At 37.6% G+C, this 17,777-nt stretch overlaps 1 protein-coding gene across 4 annotated transcripts in view; it reads right to left on the bottom strand.

Moving 5' to 3' along the window:
- The window catches only part of CDK6 (cyclin dependent kinase 6), a 137,354-nt gene that overhangs the window by 102,988 nt on the left and 16,589 nt on the right, over window positions 1–17,777 (bottom strand). For all 4 annotated transcript variants that reach the window (XM_027639241.1, XM_027639242.1, XM_027639243.1 and 1 more), the window contains exon 3: window positions 1,921–2,056. In XM_027639241.1, coding sequence (XP_027495042.1) covers window positions 1,921–2,056 — 136 coding nt within the window. The remainder of the gene's footprint in view (window positions 1–1,920; window positions 2,057–17,777) is intronic.

A 17,777-nucleotide genomic window follows, 5' to 3' on the forward strand; every position in this document is an offset into this window, starting at 1 on the left:
AAAGTCAGATTAGGCATTTAACGATGTATGTGCTCTGGGTTAAATGCTCAGCTGTTACAGAATGGCAGGATTCCCCTGTAGCCAGGAGAACTATGGTTTGCTTCAGTTTCTATGAGGAATATCCATAAAGATCATCATTAGAAAGGTATCAAAACGTATTAAAAATAAACCTTGAGACCCTTCTTCATGTGATCAGCCCTGTATCAGCAAAAGTACCTCCATAAACTGAGTGTTTTGACATAAACCATGAAGCAACAGGGTGCAACTTAAACTCTTTTTTCCTGTGCCAAAGAGGATTCAAGAAAAAACACATCAGCTACTGTGCAGATGTTGAAATCAATAGCAACGAACAAGTAAACAGTAATTTTACATTTTTCCTCACCCATTTAAAAAGATATGTATGTACCACAAGCTGAATTTTACAGTCACTAATTTCACTGACTGCAGTGGAACCTGCACTGTATATAAAAGACCAAAATTGCTACTCCTTGTTTCTGTGTGGCTAAATTTCTCTTTTATTGTGCCAAATTATCAGATATAGCAACCGGCTTGAACTAGCAAACCATATATGCAGAATAGTGCTTTTCAAAAGTAGTCACAACAATTTCCTCCATTAGTATATAATCTCCACGAAATGTATATTCACGCATACATACTACAGTCTAACAGTGCAATTTTAGAACAGGGGTTTCGGAAATCACAAATATTTAATACACTGCTCATATCTTCTATTTCATTTAAACGAAACACAGCTCAAAAGATATTTCAAATTGAGATTTCAGAGGACTGGTCATTCAATTTCAATATGTTTAGTTAGATAATATGCCAGTCACCTTGCACATCATTTTCACAATGTTAGTTATGTTGAAATACAGTTTACTTAGATAGCTTCAAAGTCCCAGGAGGAAGTAGAACTTTAATAGCATTATTGTAAAATAGTCCTACCAATCTAATATGTACATTCCAGTCTTCTGCTGGGACTCCATCAAAGTTGTAACCATTTTTCAAAAATTTTATTTTATCCACAAAGGTTCATTAAAAACCATGGTTGCTGGAACTGACATTATACATATGTGACTTTGATACAAGTGAACAGATCTTTATCTGTTTTAGTTCTAATTTCTAACTGAAAGATCAAACAACTCCTTGAAGCTGTTAAACAAATTATTAAAACAACTGAATTTCAAATGGGTTTCATGTTTTCTTTTCCTCCTTCAGGACCTTTGCCAGACTAAGATGACACAACATACTTCCACAAAGTACTTATACAAATGTAAAATAATCCATCTCTGAAAGCATAAATTATTTTTCCTCACGAAAATATAAAAATCAAAAGAAATGTTAAACAGACACAGACAAAACGTAGAAACATCAATCTCTCAGCTTCTCTTCCCAGGCATAAACTTTGTTAAACATTTCAAGCTATCATCCTCAATGTGCCACTTTGCTGTGAAACTCCCAGGAAAGAAGAGAAGTTGCTATATGTGTTTTACTACCAATAATGCAAGCACATCCTCTCCTGGGAAGAAGTCCTCCCTTACAGATGGCACAGTAAAAGATAATATGACAGGAAAACGTCATGATCATCCTCCCAGTTACTGAGAGCCTTTCCAGCTTCTACAACAACTGGTCAGGACTACCCCTGTCCTTGAGCCCATCCTCTACAGACTGCAGGTCCATGATGAACATTTCTTGCTCTTGGAATGTATGGAAACTGTTCTGGAAAGAGGGGCATGAAACAAAAGGCAAAGGGAAAGGGATAGGAGCACAAGATTTATTTTATCCATTCTAACAATATCCAGCACTCAAACAGACACCTTTTAGGGAAGATTCAAGTAGTCTCAGCCTAAACAACAAGAGAATCATCTTTGTCTTTCTGATTAATCTCTGAAAATATCCAAAATCTTTCTCCTTAAATACCTTTATAGTTTCAGTAGGCACTCCAGGCTCTGGAACTTTATCCAAGTAAGTAGTCAAGTCTTGATCCACATGTTCAAACACTAACGTTAACTTGGTCTCTCTGTCTGTTCGTGACACAGTGCACACATCAAACAATCTGAGAAGAAGAAAAGAGGAGGTAAGTATACAGGAACCACTACAGACATACATATCTTGCAGCTCATGCATGTCTATCTAAATTTTTTACACTATATAGAATGGGAAAAGGAGCTTTCCAAAAGTAGTCGAACCTCTGAGCTCTCGATTCATCAGATAATGGTTGATATATCAAAAATACCATCTTGGTCTTTCATGTGTGAATTCTGAAACTGAATTAAGAATTCATCAGCTGTTCAATGTAAAATAATCACATGAAAAAAAATTTTTTTGACACAGTAACAAGAGTTAATACAGAAAGTTATTGTGATATTTATCCACATTCTATGCTGCAGCACTTGTCGGCATTAAAAAAACAAAAAAAGTGAGAAACACTTTTGAGAAAAAATACAGTGTTTATGTGCCCCTTCAGTTTCTTCCCATGTAACTCCCATGTTCACCATTACATAGCTTTATCCCCTTTGGCAGAAACAGAATTTTTTGCTGATTACTTTTGTAAATTCCTGGATGCAAGGAATACCTTCAAAGTCAGGATACAGTTTGGAAAAAAGCTTTGTGCACAAGATGTCACTACTTCTCTCATCACTTCCTGTCATTCTTTTACTGAAACTTCTTTATTATTTCACCTTGTTGCACAACGTCAAGCGAATTTACAAAGCTCTTCATAATGCCACATTCCTATCTGAACACTATTTTCTATTGTTTTTCTTTTTAATCATGATTATTCTCATGTTCTCCACTTTATCTACATACCAGCTTTAATCATTGTTTTATCTTTTTCAAAAACATCTGCCCTCCTTCTATGCTTCACACCTATACTTATACTAGTGACTTTCACCAGCCTTCCTCAAGGCCCACTTCTATAAAACCCCCATAGGAAAGCATTTAACAGCTGGAAGGACGTTTCTTCCCTCCTCACATACTTTACTAATGTGTTTATTCATTTAATTTCATACTGTACAAATCAGATTGCTCTCTGAAGCAAGGCAGAAAATCCATCACTATTTTTACTAGGTGACAGTAGATTTAAAAAGAATGAATGCAGTTATTGAGAAAAAGGTCTATACAATTTAACTGAAGAATCTATTACTGGTAACAGACCAAAGTTGTGTTGATACTATGGCTTATTTTTTTCAACACCACAGCAATGACACTGTTGTATTATATGTATGTTTCATCCTCTTACTTAGGATAACTGCTTCCCTACTTTGTGTGAAGTGCAGGATCTCTGATAACATTATCAAGTAATAATTTTGTTCTTTGTCTGAGTACTAAAGGCTTCATATGGAGGATCTAAAGACAACTGATCACACACAACGCCTTGGGGGTCCCCGCTTTTCACAGCTGACCTCTGACAAACAGACTAGGACAACACTTACTACTGAGTTTTTACTTCTTACCTTAAATCTCAATATATTTCACAAAGCAAGGGAAAACTAGAATTGACATAACCACCTGTGAAGACTGTAATCCAGGTTTTCACTTGACATTTACCATGTTTAGGCTTTAACAGCATTTCCTAAATTATCTTTGGTCAGTTGTAAATTTATTAGCCACCATGTTCTCAAAATGGATGCATGCACATTCTTTTTAGCTTAAGGAAGCTTTTCAGCAAGTAATAATTTGGGAACTGGAGTTCCAGAACATGGAACGACTGTCATCCTACCTCTACTAGAAGACTAATCTGTACTTAATGTGTAATAATCATATAAGTTAATGAAACTGACTGTGACAGAAAATGTCTTGGCACGTTTCTCATAAAGACAAATACTGTTCTCTAAGATTCCCCCAATGGGGTATACATGTCCTGTAAACAGTAAATAAGTTTTCTGAAAAGTCACAAAGCTTCCTGAAAAGTGAAATTTGGTGGTATTTGGCTGCAGGTTAATAATCTGCAATATATTTATATAAATCAATGTGGAATGTAGCTGGACTGCCTATAACCTCAACACATGCAAACAGAGAGGAGCCAGACAGGTCTGAACATCTGAACATAAACACTGGAAAATATTTCCAACTGTATGATTCCTTTGCATTGACCTACATTTACCTAAAAATGTTCAAAATCATCCTTTTTGCCAGACATTTAATGCACTGGTAAAAATATATTTTCAACTATAGCAGAGTTATAATTCAGCAAAAAAAGGAAAAAAATATTTCACTGTATTAAACATAGAAACAAATGTAATTTCCAACTCGCTGTGGAGGAAAACATTGATTCTCTGTTTAATTCTTCTGTATGTGGCTTATTTTGATTCCAGCATTTTCTGGCACAGCACAGTAAGGAACTCAGAGGAGCACAATTCTGGTTACGTATTACTGAGTAATAATATTATCATTGAGTAATAGTATTATCTTTCTTTTTTATACACTCTTTATGTGAAACTCTAAATGCTTTACAGTAAATCATAAAAGCCCCAGATCCTGCACTGGGCTGGGTAGAAGCACAGCATGTTTACTCACAGAAAATACATCTGCTGCCTTAGAAAGATAATAATTTAAAGCACAGTTTAGATGAATTCATGTATTAGAAAAAGACAATATTTGGCACTGATTGTGCTAATCACTCCAGAAATAGACTGAGAAAGACACAGCCTCTTTATTTAGTATTTTCCATAGGGATACAACTACTTTTTATAAATTATACTCTTTTACACCCACTGTGAGAAAATCACCCATGAAGTTGTTTTCTTTAGCTAGGAACATCTCTGCTGCCTATACTGCACATCTCTTGAAGTCGTTTCCTTATGATTTTCTGACGGGTTAGCATTGCATGTGATTGCCTCTCTGGAACCGGCAACAGCAAAAGACCTTTTATTTAAAGAGTTACTATGTGGACACTGTCCTAAGTGAAGTAAACATACCTCAATTAATACAGGATTTCCATATTGAATACTTTGTAAACACAAGCCCTGCCCTTCTATTGTACTTACAAAAGAAACGTTTGAATTATTTGATTAAAGTAAGATCCGCTATGGGAAATCCTGCAAGTATTTAACAAGGTGTTTGGCTGGGAATCATACACCGCCTGATGTGTTGATCTGAACTGGAACTCTGTTGAACAGATGCTTAAGGAGAACCTATGTTTTGCAGACAGTTTTTCAATCTAATTGTACTAAAGTAAAAGAAGCTTATCATCTACAAATCTCTGTCTCTATTTTATTTTATGTGTCTAGTGCCTAGTGGATCTTACTACAATCTAGCAGAATACCTGCCTTCCTACAAAAATACTTTGGCATTTTTTGCAAGCAGAAAACTAGGTGATGCGTCTTGAAGTCTCTATTGCTTCTTACAAAATGTAATCTGACAAATGCAATCAGTTCATCTTCATTTTATGATATGAATGCCTAATGCTTTTATAAGGACAGTTACAAAAATTCTTTTGAAAACTATTGTGTCTACTGATTGATACTAATTCAGTAACTAATCCCAGAAAGTCCCCAATCGTTACCGGACTTGCTTTTGAGACTCTCTTGAGAACTGCTATGAAGCTTCGCACTTTCAAGTGGCATAAACATTCTTTTCCTGAGCAAACTGAGATAACAATGATGGAGATCAGGCCTATCACCCCAAAGCACCTGCAAGAAATACCAAAAGACAGATCTGACTGTAAGACCTGAAAAAAAAATGTAGGATGTAATTTCTCTCAGCTACTGTCAAACAGATGAGTGGTTATGTCTGGAAAATTAACTGGATCATAGTCAAAAGGAAGACCAAAAATGAGATGCTGCTGATGCGTCCTAAGGCTTACTATTATTTTTATTGCAGTAGGACTAATCCAACATGAACACATATCCCTTTACAGTCACTCACAGGCACTAAACAAAAACACAGTCCTTACCCTCTCAAGATTTCTAATAACATGAATTTACTTTAATTTTGTTTGGAACAGTGTCTCCCTAGGGAGAGTTACTTCCCAGCTTATGCATAACAGAGGAAGAGTACTGGAGCCAATAATTTATGTGGAGGAGAAATGTTTAAGACGACTGTGGTGAGATAAATAGTGGCACAGCAATATGCTACAATTTTAAGATATTGCTAGTCTGAGCAAATACACAGATGAAAAGATTTTGGTGGTCTCAACCTAACTCTGAAGGTATTTATCTGAATGACAGAAAATCAGCACAGAACTTAGGTACTGACAGTGCTTATGCAAACACCACAAGACTGGGATACCAAGAGTATCACGGGCCATGACTGAGGTTTATTGACAAATATGGGGAGAGGGACCCGAATAGCTTCTGCTTTTACTGCCTCTGTTTCAGGTTAATCCTCGGAGTTCATAATTTTTAAGGGCACAGAAAATTTCAGCCTCTCATACCTAAAAGCATTGAAGAATGACAGTCAGGCACCCTTTTAGCCCAAATTTCAGCAGCAGCTGAACACTCCTGTGTTCTCTAGAAGTCACTCAGCAGTAAACTCCTTGTATACCCCAACTTTGTAAACTACTTACTCTTTGAAGAAAAACATGGTTTTACCCCAACTTTTAATATTAGCTACCTTTTCCTTTCTTGCTTTTGAAGGAAAAAAAGCTGCTGACAGAAACCAGTCTCTACTTGGAATCACAAATACCCACTGTATTGTAACAGAGGGGTTGTCTTTCAGATGAAGAAGACAATAGCTGGGCAACTGGAGTGGAACATGTGCGCTAGGAGAACCAAGTCCCAAGTAGCAAAAGAGGAAACAGAGCTTCCCACTCTGAAATGTATGACAGAGTTCTTCTCCTTTGTTCAGGACATGCTCCTTTGTCTCATTTATTCAGCAATTACCTACTTCTCCATGCCTCTGAAATCTGGTACTTCAGACGTAGATTTATCTCGCGCAAAGGTGCTTTAGTGAAATAATTTCAGATAAAGAAAAGCACATATGTAGATAAGCAGACCACTAAATTCAAAGTATTTTATATTTTAGTTGCATTTTTATGGGATAACATTTGTAAAATCACATAGTAATGCAAGACCTAAGTTCCATTTCCAAAAGCATCTTCAGGAGCTTCACAACGTGCTTGTCACGCCAGCTGCAGCTGCCCCGATCCATATCAATGCTTAAGATATCCCTCCACAGCAGACTGCAACATAATGTAGAGATACTTAGACTCTGCTCAACAGAACAAACTCAGTCCTGAAAATGTACAGTGTGACAGCACAGCACTGCCTGCAGCACAGTCAGCCAGCCCACTGTCAGCTCCATCTAGCAACAGTCAGATGCGTAGAGTCAAACTCAATTAAATAAAATAGGCTTGGCTTGGGTGTGCCTACACTGCTCATGGCAACTTTACGTCTTAAATCCTTATTCTCTACCTTTCTACTGGGTTCTTGGAGTTTGTGAACATTTTTCCTGCTTTGCTACCTTTCCAGGAAAAAGTTGCGAGATCTCCTCTTGTCTTCAGAAGAAATCTCTTTCAGGTAAACAGCAGAAAAGGGTAGAACTTAACATCAGACAAAACAAATTAATTTATCTAGTACAGGCAGATGTTATGCAGATAGATGTTTTCAACTCTGAAGTCACTCACTATCTGCTGTGCACAGAGCAGAAAGAGCTACCATGAAGAAGCAACTGCATGATGAAAGCAAGGCAGCAGAAAGTCCTGTCCTAGAGACCTACTCCAGCAGAGCCCAGCCAGTATTCTTGCTTACAGCCCACTCACCAGTGAGGTTTTAGGGGAAGGAAGGGGGACATTAGAATGACAAGGCAATCGTTCATCTGCAAGCTGAGCTTTGTGCTGTAATTTTTTCCAGTCTCTCTCCCTTTCTGACTTGGAAAAATTATTTAAAATGCTTAGCTGTATAAAAGAGGTTTTTGTTCTTTAAGTGTGTGTGAAGAAGAGAGACAGAGAAAGTGACAGAGAGAAATAGATGCTCTTGAAAGCGAAGTAAATAGCACTGGCTGAAGTCCGATAGTGTGGGCTGACTGGGCAAGCTTTCAACACTCAGTACCGACTGCAGCCCTGACCTGCAACACCCCTGCTCTCCTGCGCTGGGCCCCTCTCGAGCAATGACGGGCCCTGGTGCCAGACTGAATGGTTTTGTGATGCAGACACATGTCTGCTCCGATGAAACCACCAAAACTAATTTTCATTTTCAACAGAAGCCAAGATTGGTGCCCAAAAGATGAAAAAGCCAAGTCTGTTTTACTCACTGTGCCACCCAAGTCACTAAAAGATGCAGTTGTTAAAGTTTTACTTCAAGGAAAAATAGGCCTGACAAGACATTCTCTGCAACTCCCTTTGTTTATGGCAGATACTGTTTATTTCAGCCCTCACACTGCCATCTCTCCTTCACCTTTTTTGCAAAGGGAGATTATTTTTAATAGACAAGGACCAGAAACGGGTTTGGTAAGGCTCTGTAATTCAAACAATATCCTGCCTCATGTAACTTCACTTCAAGACTCATCCTACAGTTCACCAGTTTTTAAAATGCTTAACTCCTCACCAGTCCATTAACAATCTCACTGCAATTGATTTTATCCAAACTGGCCACACACTGAGCCATTGACATTACCAAGGGAAAATTATCAGCTGGGTGGTGCCTAAACATACTCCAGTGTGCTGCTGTACCAAACAGTCTGTTGGATTCTCTGTGCAAGGGACAGGCCAAGTCACCCCCAAATCAGCAAAATAACATGGCCTGTTATGAAGACAGTCGCTGACAGATTGTTTAGGATCAGCAATAGCTGTCTGACCTATTCATAGTGCTCTCATGTGATCCTTCAGCAAGCAAATGTACATTTCCTTTCAAAGTCATGTACACTGCCGCTATACTGAGCACTCAGAGCTTCCACTAAGCTTCCATAAGCTTCCAGTTCAGAGGATAAAGATGCTCCCCTTCATTGGCAGTGCATGTGCATCTTTTATTAAGTTTTTTAGATTTTCTTTAGAATACCTTCCTCAGGAAAAGCTGCATTTCCTTTTAGATTCCCTAAAATGCTCAACACATAAGTAAAACTTATGTGTGCATATTGATTTTGTTTAATTCAAATGAAAGGAGCATGTAGGTTATTCTGGACTCCCAGCTGTACCTGGTGCAAGTTAAGACACAACAAAGTCAAGTCTCTATTCGTGTGTAGCTCACAGACAAACTGATCGACAGACTCCACATTTCGGTTTACATTTTGAATTCAGGCCTGTGCCAAACCTACAAGATCTAAATCTAAGTTGATAGTCTCTTTCTAGATTTAAGTAAAAACAACAACTCTTCTTTGGAATGTTATCACTCATTGCATAGTATCTTAACAACCCACTCTATCTACACTTGAGACTTAATGGTGATGTCAACATATCAAAAATAATAAAGGAAATAGTAGCCCTTCACTCCATGTAAGTATTCACTGCAAAAAATAAAATGTACTGTTTCATACTCTGTACCACCTCATATATTTTTTTTAAATGCTTGCAATATCACAGCCATTCCCAAGGTGTTTATTTCAGCTTTTTAAAAGTAATTCCAATGCAAATTTGAGTACAAGCTCTTGCTTTTTAAAGATGCATGGGGGAACCTAAAAACCAAGAAGCAGCTACCATAGAAGATGATAGAAGAGATCCTATGTTTAGACGCTCACCATCAATCCAGGGACTGCTGTTCCTGAAAGACCTTCAGGTTACTCTTCAGCCACAATTCTACTGGAGGATGGTGGCTGTACTCAAAAACCATGTGCTGTTTGAGTCTAAGTTAACCATTCACTGTAGACTCAGCCCTCAGGAATAGAAGCAATCACAGCCTGACTGATAGTACTCCTAACAGGCAAATCTAGTTGTCAGAGACACTGAACAAGTAAGGTAAGGGGCCTTTCTAAATGCTGTAAATATAACAGAGTTCTGATGATGCTGCTACCACTTCCCAGGAAGAAGGAACAGTACTGGCAGCACCTGAGAAGAGTCCAAAGCTATGCTGGTGATGGTGAGGAGGAGGGGAGAGAGAGCAATAGGTGCAAAATATTTTGCTGTGGTTCTATTACAGGCATTAAGTATTGTTATAGTGATTTTTGAGACACTGACACACTAAAGCCTTGTAAGAAGACACATTTCTATGTTTCACAGGTAGAGTTGGGACCATGCAGTTTGCATTTCTAACAGAAGGATCAAGAGCTGATTTTCAGAGAGGAAAAGTTCCACAGTTCAACAATACTGTGAACTCCACCGCAAAAGCAAAAGAGCAGAAAACAAAAGGAAAAAAAAAAGTCTTAAGAAAAATAAAATGCTAAATTGGCTAAAGTTGACAATAATGTTAGGCATAAAGTAAATACATAGTTAATAAAGAGAGATGTTAACTTGAAAATAAAATTAATTCTTTTTATTCCTCTGAACTGTATTGTTCTAATGTATTCAAGGAATTATTACGGAAATCTGTGGACTCTTTAATGTAACATGCTGTATACTCATGTATTAAACAGAAAGAAATTAGCAGACACAGGAGTAAACCACAGTAAAACATCGTATGGTTCACTGTCATGCCCATTTGTTTGTATTTGGGTTTATTATTATGTATTATTTCTTAAATACACTATTCTTCTCTCTCAATGGCATTATACCAAAGGAAATCCTTGGTAAGAGAATGAAACAAGCACGATTGGGAAATCAGGTGTAAACTTCTAAGAGTCTGTTCACTGCTATGACAGAATGGTCAGCTGACATAACACAAACTTTGAGTAGTATTTTTTTAGATCTCTCAGTACAAAAATGCAGTTTTGGAGTTAAGGTATACCGTGCAGAGTAAACCTGTCCTAGATCTTGATCTTGCATGATCCACTAGCCCTGAACTATCAAAGAAATTATGCTGCGCTTAACTTCCAGCATGCAAAAAAGCAGGCAACTTCTAAGGAAGAATATACAACACTTAAAGCTTCATCTGCCTTACCTACCTGATATCTTTCAGAAATGAAAGCAGAGAAGAAAAAGATAATTCATTGTCTCTGTACAGGAATAAAAGGTCAAAAAAGGTCATTTTTCTCTTCCTTATACTCAGCCAGTCATTCCTGGACAGAGCAGTGTAAATCCCTATATGCCATTTAACCCATATCTAGCTTTTACCCAAGTAGTGAGAACTCTACAACTCAGGGCCCTGCATGCAAGCTCCTCCCTCAGTGTCCTTATCTGTACCACAGTCTCTCCTTCTTAATTTTTAGTTGTTTTTAGTATTCAAGTTAATTCTTGAAGATGGGCATACATCTCTGAAAACTATGTTTGTGATTTATTCCAGGGAGTTAATCACAATATTTGTTTTTCCTTCAATTCTGAGATGAACAAAACTGTGAACCGCTGCTTTTCCAGTCTTGGTGCACCAGAAAACAGCAATGGATATGAACAGTTCTTCTTATCTTACAAATGGAAACAGCAATTTAACACCAGATATTTGAACTGCATGAAAACAACTTCAAAACATGTCTACATCTGTTGAAAGAATCTGTTTATGGATTCACTAGAACTGCTTAAAATTTCCTGAAAATTCCAGCACAAGTGGTTAAGCGGCGAACGCAGTTGCCAGATTCAGCAATAAGCCAAGTGAAAATCCAAAAGGTGTCTTACATTTTGTGTGTTGATTTCCACGCATTTGTCATGCATGAGGCTATAAGACACAGAAATAGAAATGTGGTTCACAGTGCTTTTTGTACACATGGTATGGGAAATTACTTTGATCAGGCTTTGATGCCAGATGTATTCCCAATAATATTCCCATGTGCCGTGATGCCAGCAGCACCATCAACTTTAGACAAAGGGAATTCCTCCATTCACTTCAGCAAAACCTGGAAGGTAGCACAGTGAACTCAAACAACCTTCGAGTGGTAGTGGTACTGTACAGTGTCCTGTCACGAGGCTCAACATGCTACGAATGACATCCCATCTGCCCAAAAAGTAAACAGTACTCAGGCAATTTCCAAAAATCAAAAGACAAAGGCAATTCCTCACATGGGTAAGAAAAACAAACAGGATCTGGCCAGGTTTTTTGGCAGCCAGATCTGTACTCATAAACACTGCCCCCTTCTTTATAAGTTGTATTGTAAAAAAAACCCAATTGAGTGGCAGAGAGATAACTTTACAAGAAAAAGAAAAGAGTGAGGGGATATTTATTCTAAAACCAAAGTACCAAAACTATGGGACTAGGAAGTTCAGGTAACAAATTTGGCAGAAGGCAGATTTAAGGTTTGCAAGAAAACTAATAACTTCATTGAATGTATCTGTCTTTGGCTACCCATCATCAGACAGCACAAATGCCATCCATCTACACAACAGCCCAGCAAGCTTGTGAAGCGACCAGTTCTCCCCCCCTCTTTGGCTATCATGGAAGAGCTACACCTCCTGTAATGGGGCTGCTCAGTGGCTGGTGGTTAGTCTGAATGGGTCATATATTCAGGGGAAAGAAGTATGTTGGTTCAGTCACTCTGGGGAGGGTACTGCCTCTCCCTGCTTGCTATGGAAGACGCCTAGATGACTAATTTAGACAAGATGCTTAAATTTAACTGAATTTAGAAGAGATGACTCTTTCCCAGGAAGACTATAACTGAGTAAGTTTGCTTGGTGGGATTCCAGATTCTGTTCAGTTCATTTTTGAAGATATTTTAAAGTATTTCTTCTCGTGGGGAAGTTAAACAGAATGAGAGAGAAGTTAAAATTGAAAAAAAAAAAAGACACCAAAACTGCCTCTGCTCTATTCACTCAAACCTCGAAGACCAGGATCAATCTTAAAAAGCTCAGCACCCAAGAGCATTTACCTAAGCCTCACAAAGTCAGTACATGTATTTAACTGGCTTTGGCTCAGGTCCAGAATTTCCTTTAATTTGAAAGGGAGTTTCACCTGTTACAAACTTTCAGAATTGAGTTTAATATTCGTGTTGTGAAGAACAGAAACAAATGGGACTAATAAATCTTCAATAGAAATTTACAAGATTCTTCTGGCTTAATAAATTTAGCCAGGGGCAACTGCTCTTAAACACTCGATACATAAAAAGCGATTCTTTTTTCCATTAACATGCAAATTCCTTACACGTTTCATCAGAATTTAAGACATTACATCTTACAAGTTTTTTAAAAGGTGAACTTCACAGTGCTCTTTTTCCCATTCACAGGTGACCATACAAGCTCACTGGCGGTCTTGTAATTTCTTCTATCGAGCTGTCTTTTTTTTAATTTTTTAAATTATTTCATAGCACATGCAAAGTAAATTAAAAATGTCTGCTTTTGTAAGATTCTCAGGTGCTTTCATCCTCCAGTTCTTCAGGTCTAATACGTTTCCTCCTTTTCCAACCAGTTTACATGGCACTGTGAGCCAGCCATTTAAAGATTAGTGCACACGGAATGAAGTATTCTAGAGGCTGTACAGCTCTTTAAGTATTTCCTTTAAGTTCTTGCACACATATGTAAAAGAAAACAAATTAAAGATTATTTGCAGAGTTTGGCAATGAAAATGAGGTGTTAGTAGTATTTTGAGCTGGCAATAAATTTTATTCGACTGTTTTATTACTTCAGGGCAAAGGCAACTATTTCTTTCAGGGCATCTTTTAGCAGCATGAGATGAGGGTTACATTTTAATGTATGGGTAGTTTTGAAATAAATTCAACATTTTGTTAATCATAGTTTATGTCAGATGTAAATATGTAACAAAACTACATTTTTGGTTGTTTTGCAATGTCATCTTTCACATTTCTGAAAGAAATGAGCAAAATGTAATAAATCTTGCAAAACAGGGTCTGTTTCCTGGAGCACTAAAACACTTTTACATCTCAGCAAATGAGAACAAGGTACGTCTACCCAAGCTCTGCCAGCAAATGAGAGTGTGCCCTGCGATGTCCGGGCAGACAGAGCCAGCTCAGACTGAGCTGAGGGAGGCCTGAGGACAGCAGAACATCATGGCTGAGGCTCCGCAGCGCTAACATGGCTACATGGCTTCCAGCCAGCTCAAAGGCATCGGCAGAGTCGGGAGGCATCTGCCTGGGAGTGAGGCAGGGCTGGCTCCCATCTGCTTGCAAATGCTGCATGGACTTACAAAGCAGTGGACACAGATTACTTCAGATCACAGAGCAAGGCAGTGTCAAAACTGTTGAGCCTTAACTCGCCAGGAATTGTCACTTCAGATGTGTCCTGCTCTTACACCGTTCCCTATGTATCTACCTTTCACACTTCAGAAAAATGCCGGGTGAGAGACATATATGAATTGTTTTATTAATGTAACTTTTATTTCAAGAATGAGTCACGAGACAATGAGGGCTGAAGGAGCTGCTCCTCATTATTTTCTCTAAACCATCCCCAAACTCTACAATCACCCTATTTACCTCTGTTTGGAGATACAGCACAAAAATTTATGCCACAGCTGATGGTCTTGAGCCTTTGTAGGGTTGACTAAACAGGCAACAGTACACACTAAACAGGACCCAAAGAATCAGCACAGTCTACAGAAGCCTCTTCTGTAGTCAGCTTGCCTACACCAGTGACACACTACTTTTTTTTCCCCCTAATTTTGACCTTTTTCCGATTTAACAGAACCAGTTATTCCTCCTATCTCTACTTCAGCGCTTCCGTTTATCTTCAGTTTAAAAAAGGAGTCAAGGAAAAGACAAATAATCACAAAGTATGAAATATATGTAATCATATTGGACATCATTATACATGCACAATTTTTTATATGAATTTTCATGCTTATTGCACCTCAGGCATTTAATTAAGGTGTCACTAAACTACCAATTATATCAACTGCTGTACTGTGTAACTTCTGAACTTCTGTGTGAATGTACAGTTATCAGTGGCACTGGCCTACAAAGATAAATTTTTTTTCACTGACATGTCCAATATACAATGGAATAGGAGGAGTTAGGAAATAAAATTTCAAACTCAAGGAGTAATTACATTGAATAGATACAGGGAACACATTAAGGAAATATACGATCTTAGATAGTAAAGATATGGCTCCATTAATTGCATGGAGAAAAAAAGACATCATAAAACTGTCAAGATAAGTGATTTAGGAAGAAATGTCCCAATTATAAAATAATCTAGGTATTTCAGGTCATCAGTATATTTGATAATCACTTGTAGTCCAAAGTCTCACGTCTCAATGATTTTCAATTAGTATCCCAGTGCCTAGGTCACAAGAATATCAGATTGCCATTAAAAAATGAGACCAGTTGCCTGCATTAAATAAGTACCCACACAAGAGGCATCTATGCTGAGGATGTGTAGATACCGCAGGCCACGGGATGCTTCCCGCAGTCCTGCACGAAATGCAGAGCTAGAATGAGAGCTCCAGCCCTGGAGCTTTTCTTTATGGTCCATTTTAGTTTGAGAGCCTTACTGTCACCCCAGGTCCCTGAAGCAGTAGGATATTCGTGAAATAAAACTCCTAAGTTATTCCAGGAAGCTGACCTCTACCATTTTACACAGGATATTAAATAGACCCCAGCTGTCTCCACTTAGGGAGTGACTTAGTCCACATGTTTTATAAAGGTCCATTCAGCTGCTTTCTGAGTTATCGCAGAATTGAAGTGACTTTCTGTGCAGAAAAAGACAAACTATCTGGTGATTTCCCTCACCTACTTTTCATGCAGGCGTATCTTGGTTTTCAAACATCACAACTGGCATCTGTATGTTCTAAAATAAGAATCTGTGTCCAGATTATGAAAATATTTGACTGACAAATATTTTGTCAGTCCATTCCCTGAAGTCCATTGGAAGAAACATAGACAGTGAAACTTTTTGGGTTTTTTTGCTAAATCCAGGAAGACACAGTGGTCTTGGTTTCCAAGAGTGCCTCCATGAACGTGGAATTAGATTTTCCAAAGCAAAAGAACACTTTTTCAGGCTTGTGAAAATGACAGGGATCAAAAGGTTAGAAATGCCAAGATAATCACGTTCATTCAGAAAATTTTGGAGAAATTATTTCAAGAACTCAACAGCCTTTTCAAGAAAAGTCTCCATTTAAAAGATGACAAATGATATTGCAATATTTTTGTATGAAGGATGTGCTCTGGGATGAATGAGTTCGGGAACCGAGTGACTAAAGCAATTAAGGGATGGCAATTTCATGCTTGAAAGAAGACAGATTAAAGTGACCATGAATTTTGCAAGATTTGAAAAATTAAAAAATAGTTGATACTAAAATGAGACACATAATCCCATCATCTAAATATTGCCTAAAGCCTTTTAAAATATGTATTTGTACTGCAAACAAGAGGCAAAAAAAGCCACCTATTAAAAAAATTAGTTCTGCTGCTTTTAAACATTGACATTCCCTGTTCAATGGCCTGCTGCAGTGGACTGTGCCCCAGTGACGTTAAGCCAATAGATGTTTACTTTTTCTGGATATTGCCTGGGCTCTTTGCCACTGACAATAGAATTTATAATTTTCATTTACTCTTTCCAGAATACATTTAATAAAATTTACTATTTTATTTTACTTAGGAGCAAGATGGCATTTCGTTTCTATGTTCCAATTTTCAGTGTCATGTAACCTTTTAAAAACAATTAGCTTCTGGGACTTTTTTTTCTCTTGACTTGCCCTCATCCCCTTTCAATTTTTTAACTTAAAAACTGTTCAGACATTTTTAAAGCACAAGCAATAAGCTAATTGCAGTCCTACATGTCTAACAATCCTAATCGATGTTACAAAATAATAACTCAACATCCTGGTATAAATATAGTCAGATCTTGAAATTTTCATGGCTTTCCTTTTCCACATAAATACCATACATATGTAATATGCATATTCAAACAGCTTAACAGAGCAGCCTATTTGCTTTACTACTACTATATTGTTTTAATAGTTCCATAACAAATAAAGCTGTTTTTAAGCCTTGTTAAATTGAGCTATAAAAGAACTAGCTCCAACAGACACCCAACATAAAAAATGATGGAGCAGAATCTGTTAGTATTATTGACTGATTTTTATTTTGAAGGCTATTGCAGAGCAGTGTGGGCTGACATGTTTTGAGATTATGGAAAAATAAAAATTCCTTCAAAATTATTCTCTAAGATAAAGGTATAACACTACTGTTCTTCAAGAACCCAGGTCTTCAATAATTCAGACGGGAATATAAGTTAGACACCAGAATTTCCAACTATTTGCCATTGTACAATCATGTAATTTGCTCAAAATTAATTTGAGGCAATGAAACTATGTACAGCATCAGAATTTTACCAGTAATGACAATTTACCAATAACTAGCTCGCTCAGTGGCAAATCCTGTACAAGACCAGTACGGCAGAGTAAAGGGTAATGACAAAAAGAGAAACCACAACTGAGAAAGCTTTGAAAGGTGCCTTAAACTACTTGTAGACTGCATGAGCAGCCATTTCCAACATATATCTTCAATTATTTTTCCTCTCGTAAAATATTAACAACTTTTTACCAAAATGGCTTCTGCTGGAGCTTAAAATTGGGTGCAAGATAAGCAGGCAATGCCCACCCATCCCAGATACATCCTGTTCCCTTTAGTACTTTAATGCCAAATGCAAACTAGAAACAGATTGTCTGAAGTCAGTACATTTCACAGAAACCCACACTCTGCTATTAGGGAAAGTACATAATTTTTGCCAATTGATAAAAGAAGTGTCTTGTACAAGCTCTTACCAACAAACCATATACTACAGACTTTGGTAAAAAAATAAATTCCCCTGTAAAACTAATTTCTTCTTCCATCTAATTTCTCATAGTCCAAGTACTCTCTGATATCAGTACTAGCTCTTTGTTCCCCCAACCCCAAAATAATTTCCTATCCGATTTTGTAACCTATGTTATTTG

The sequence above is a fragment of the Corapipo altera genome, unplaced genomic scaffold (assembly GCF_003945725.1).
Source record: "Corapipo altera isolate COAL_440 unplaced genomic scaffold, ASM394572v1 44, whole genome shotgun sequence".
In the NCBI taxonomy this organism is placed as follows: Eukaryota; Metazoa; Chordata; class Aves; order Passeriformes; family Pipridae; genus Corapipo; species Corapipo altera.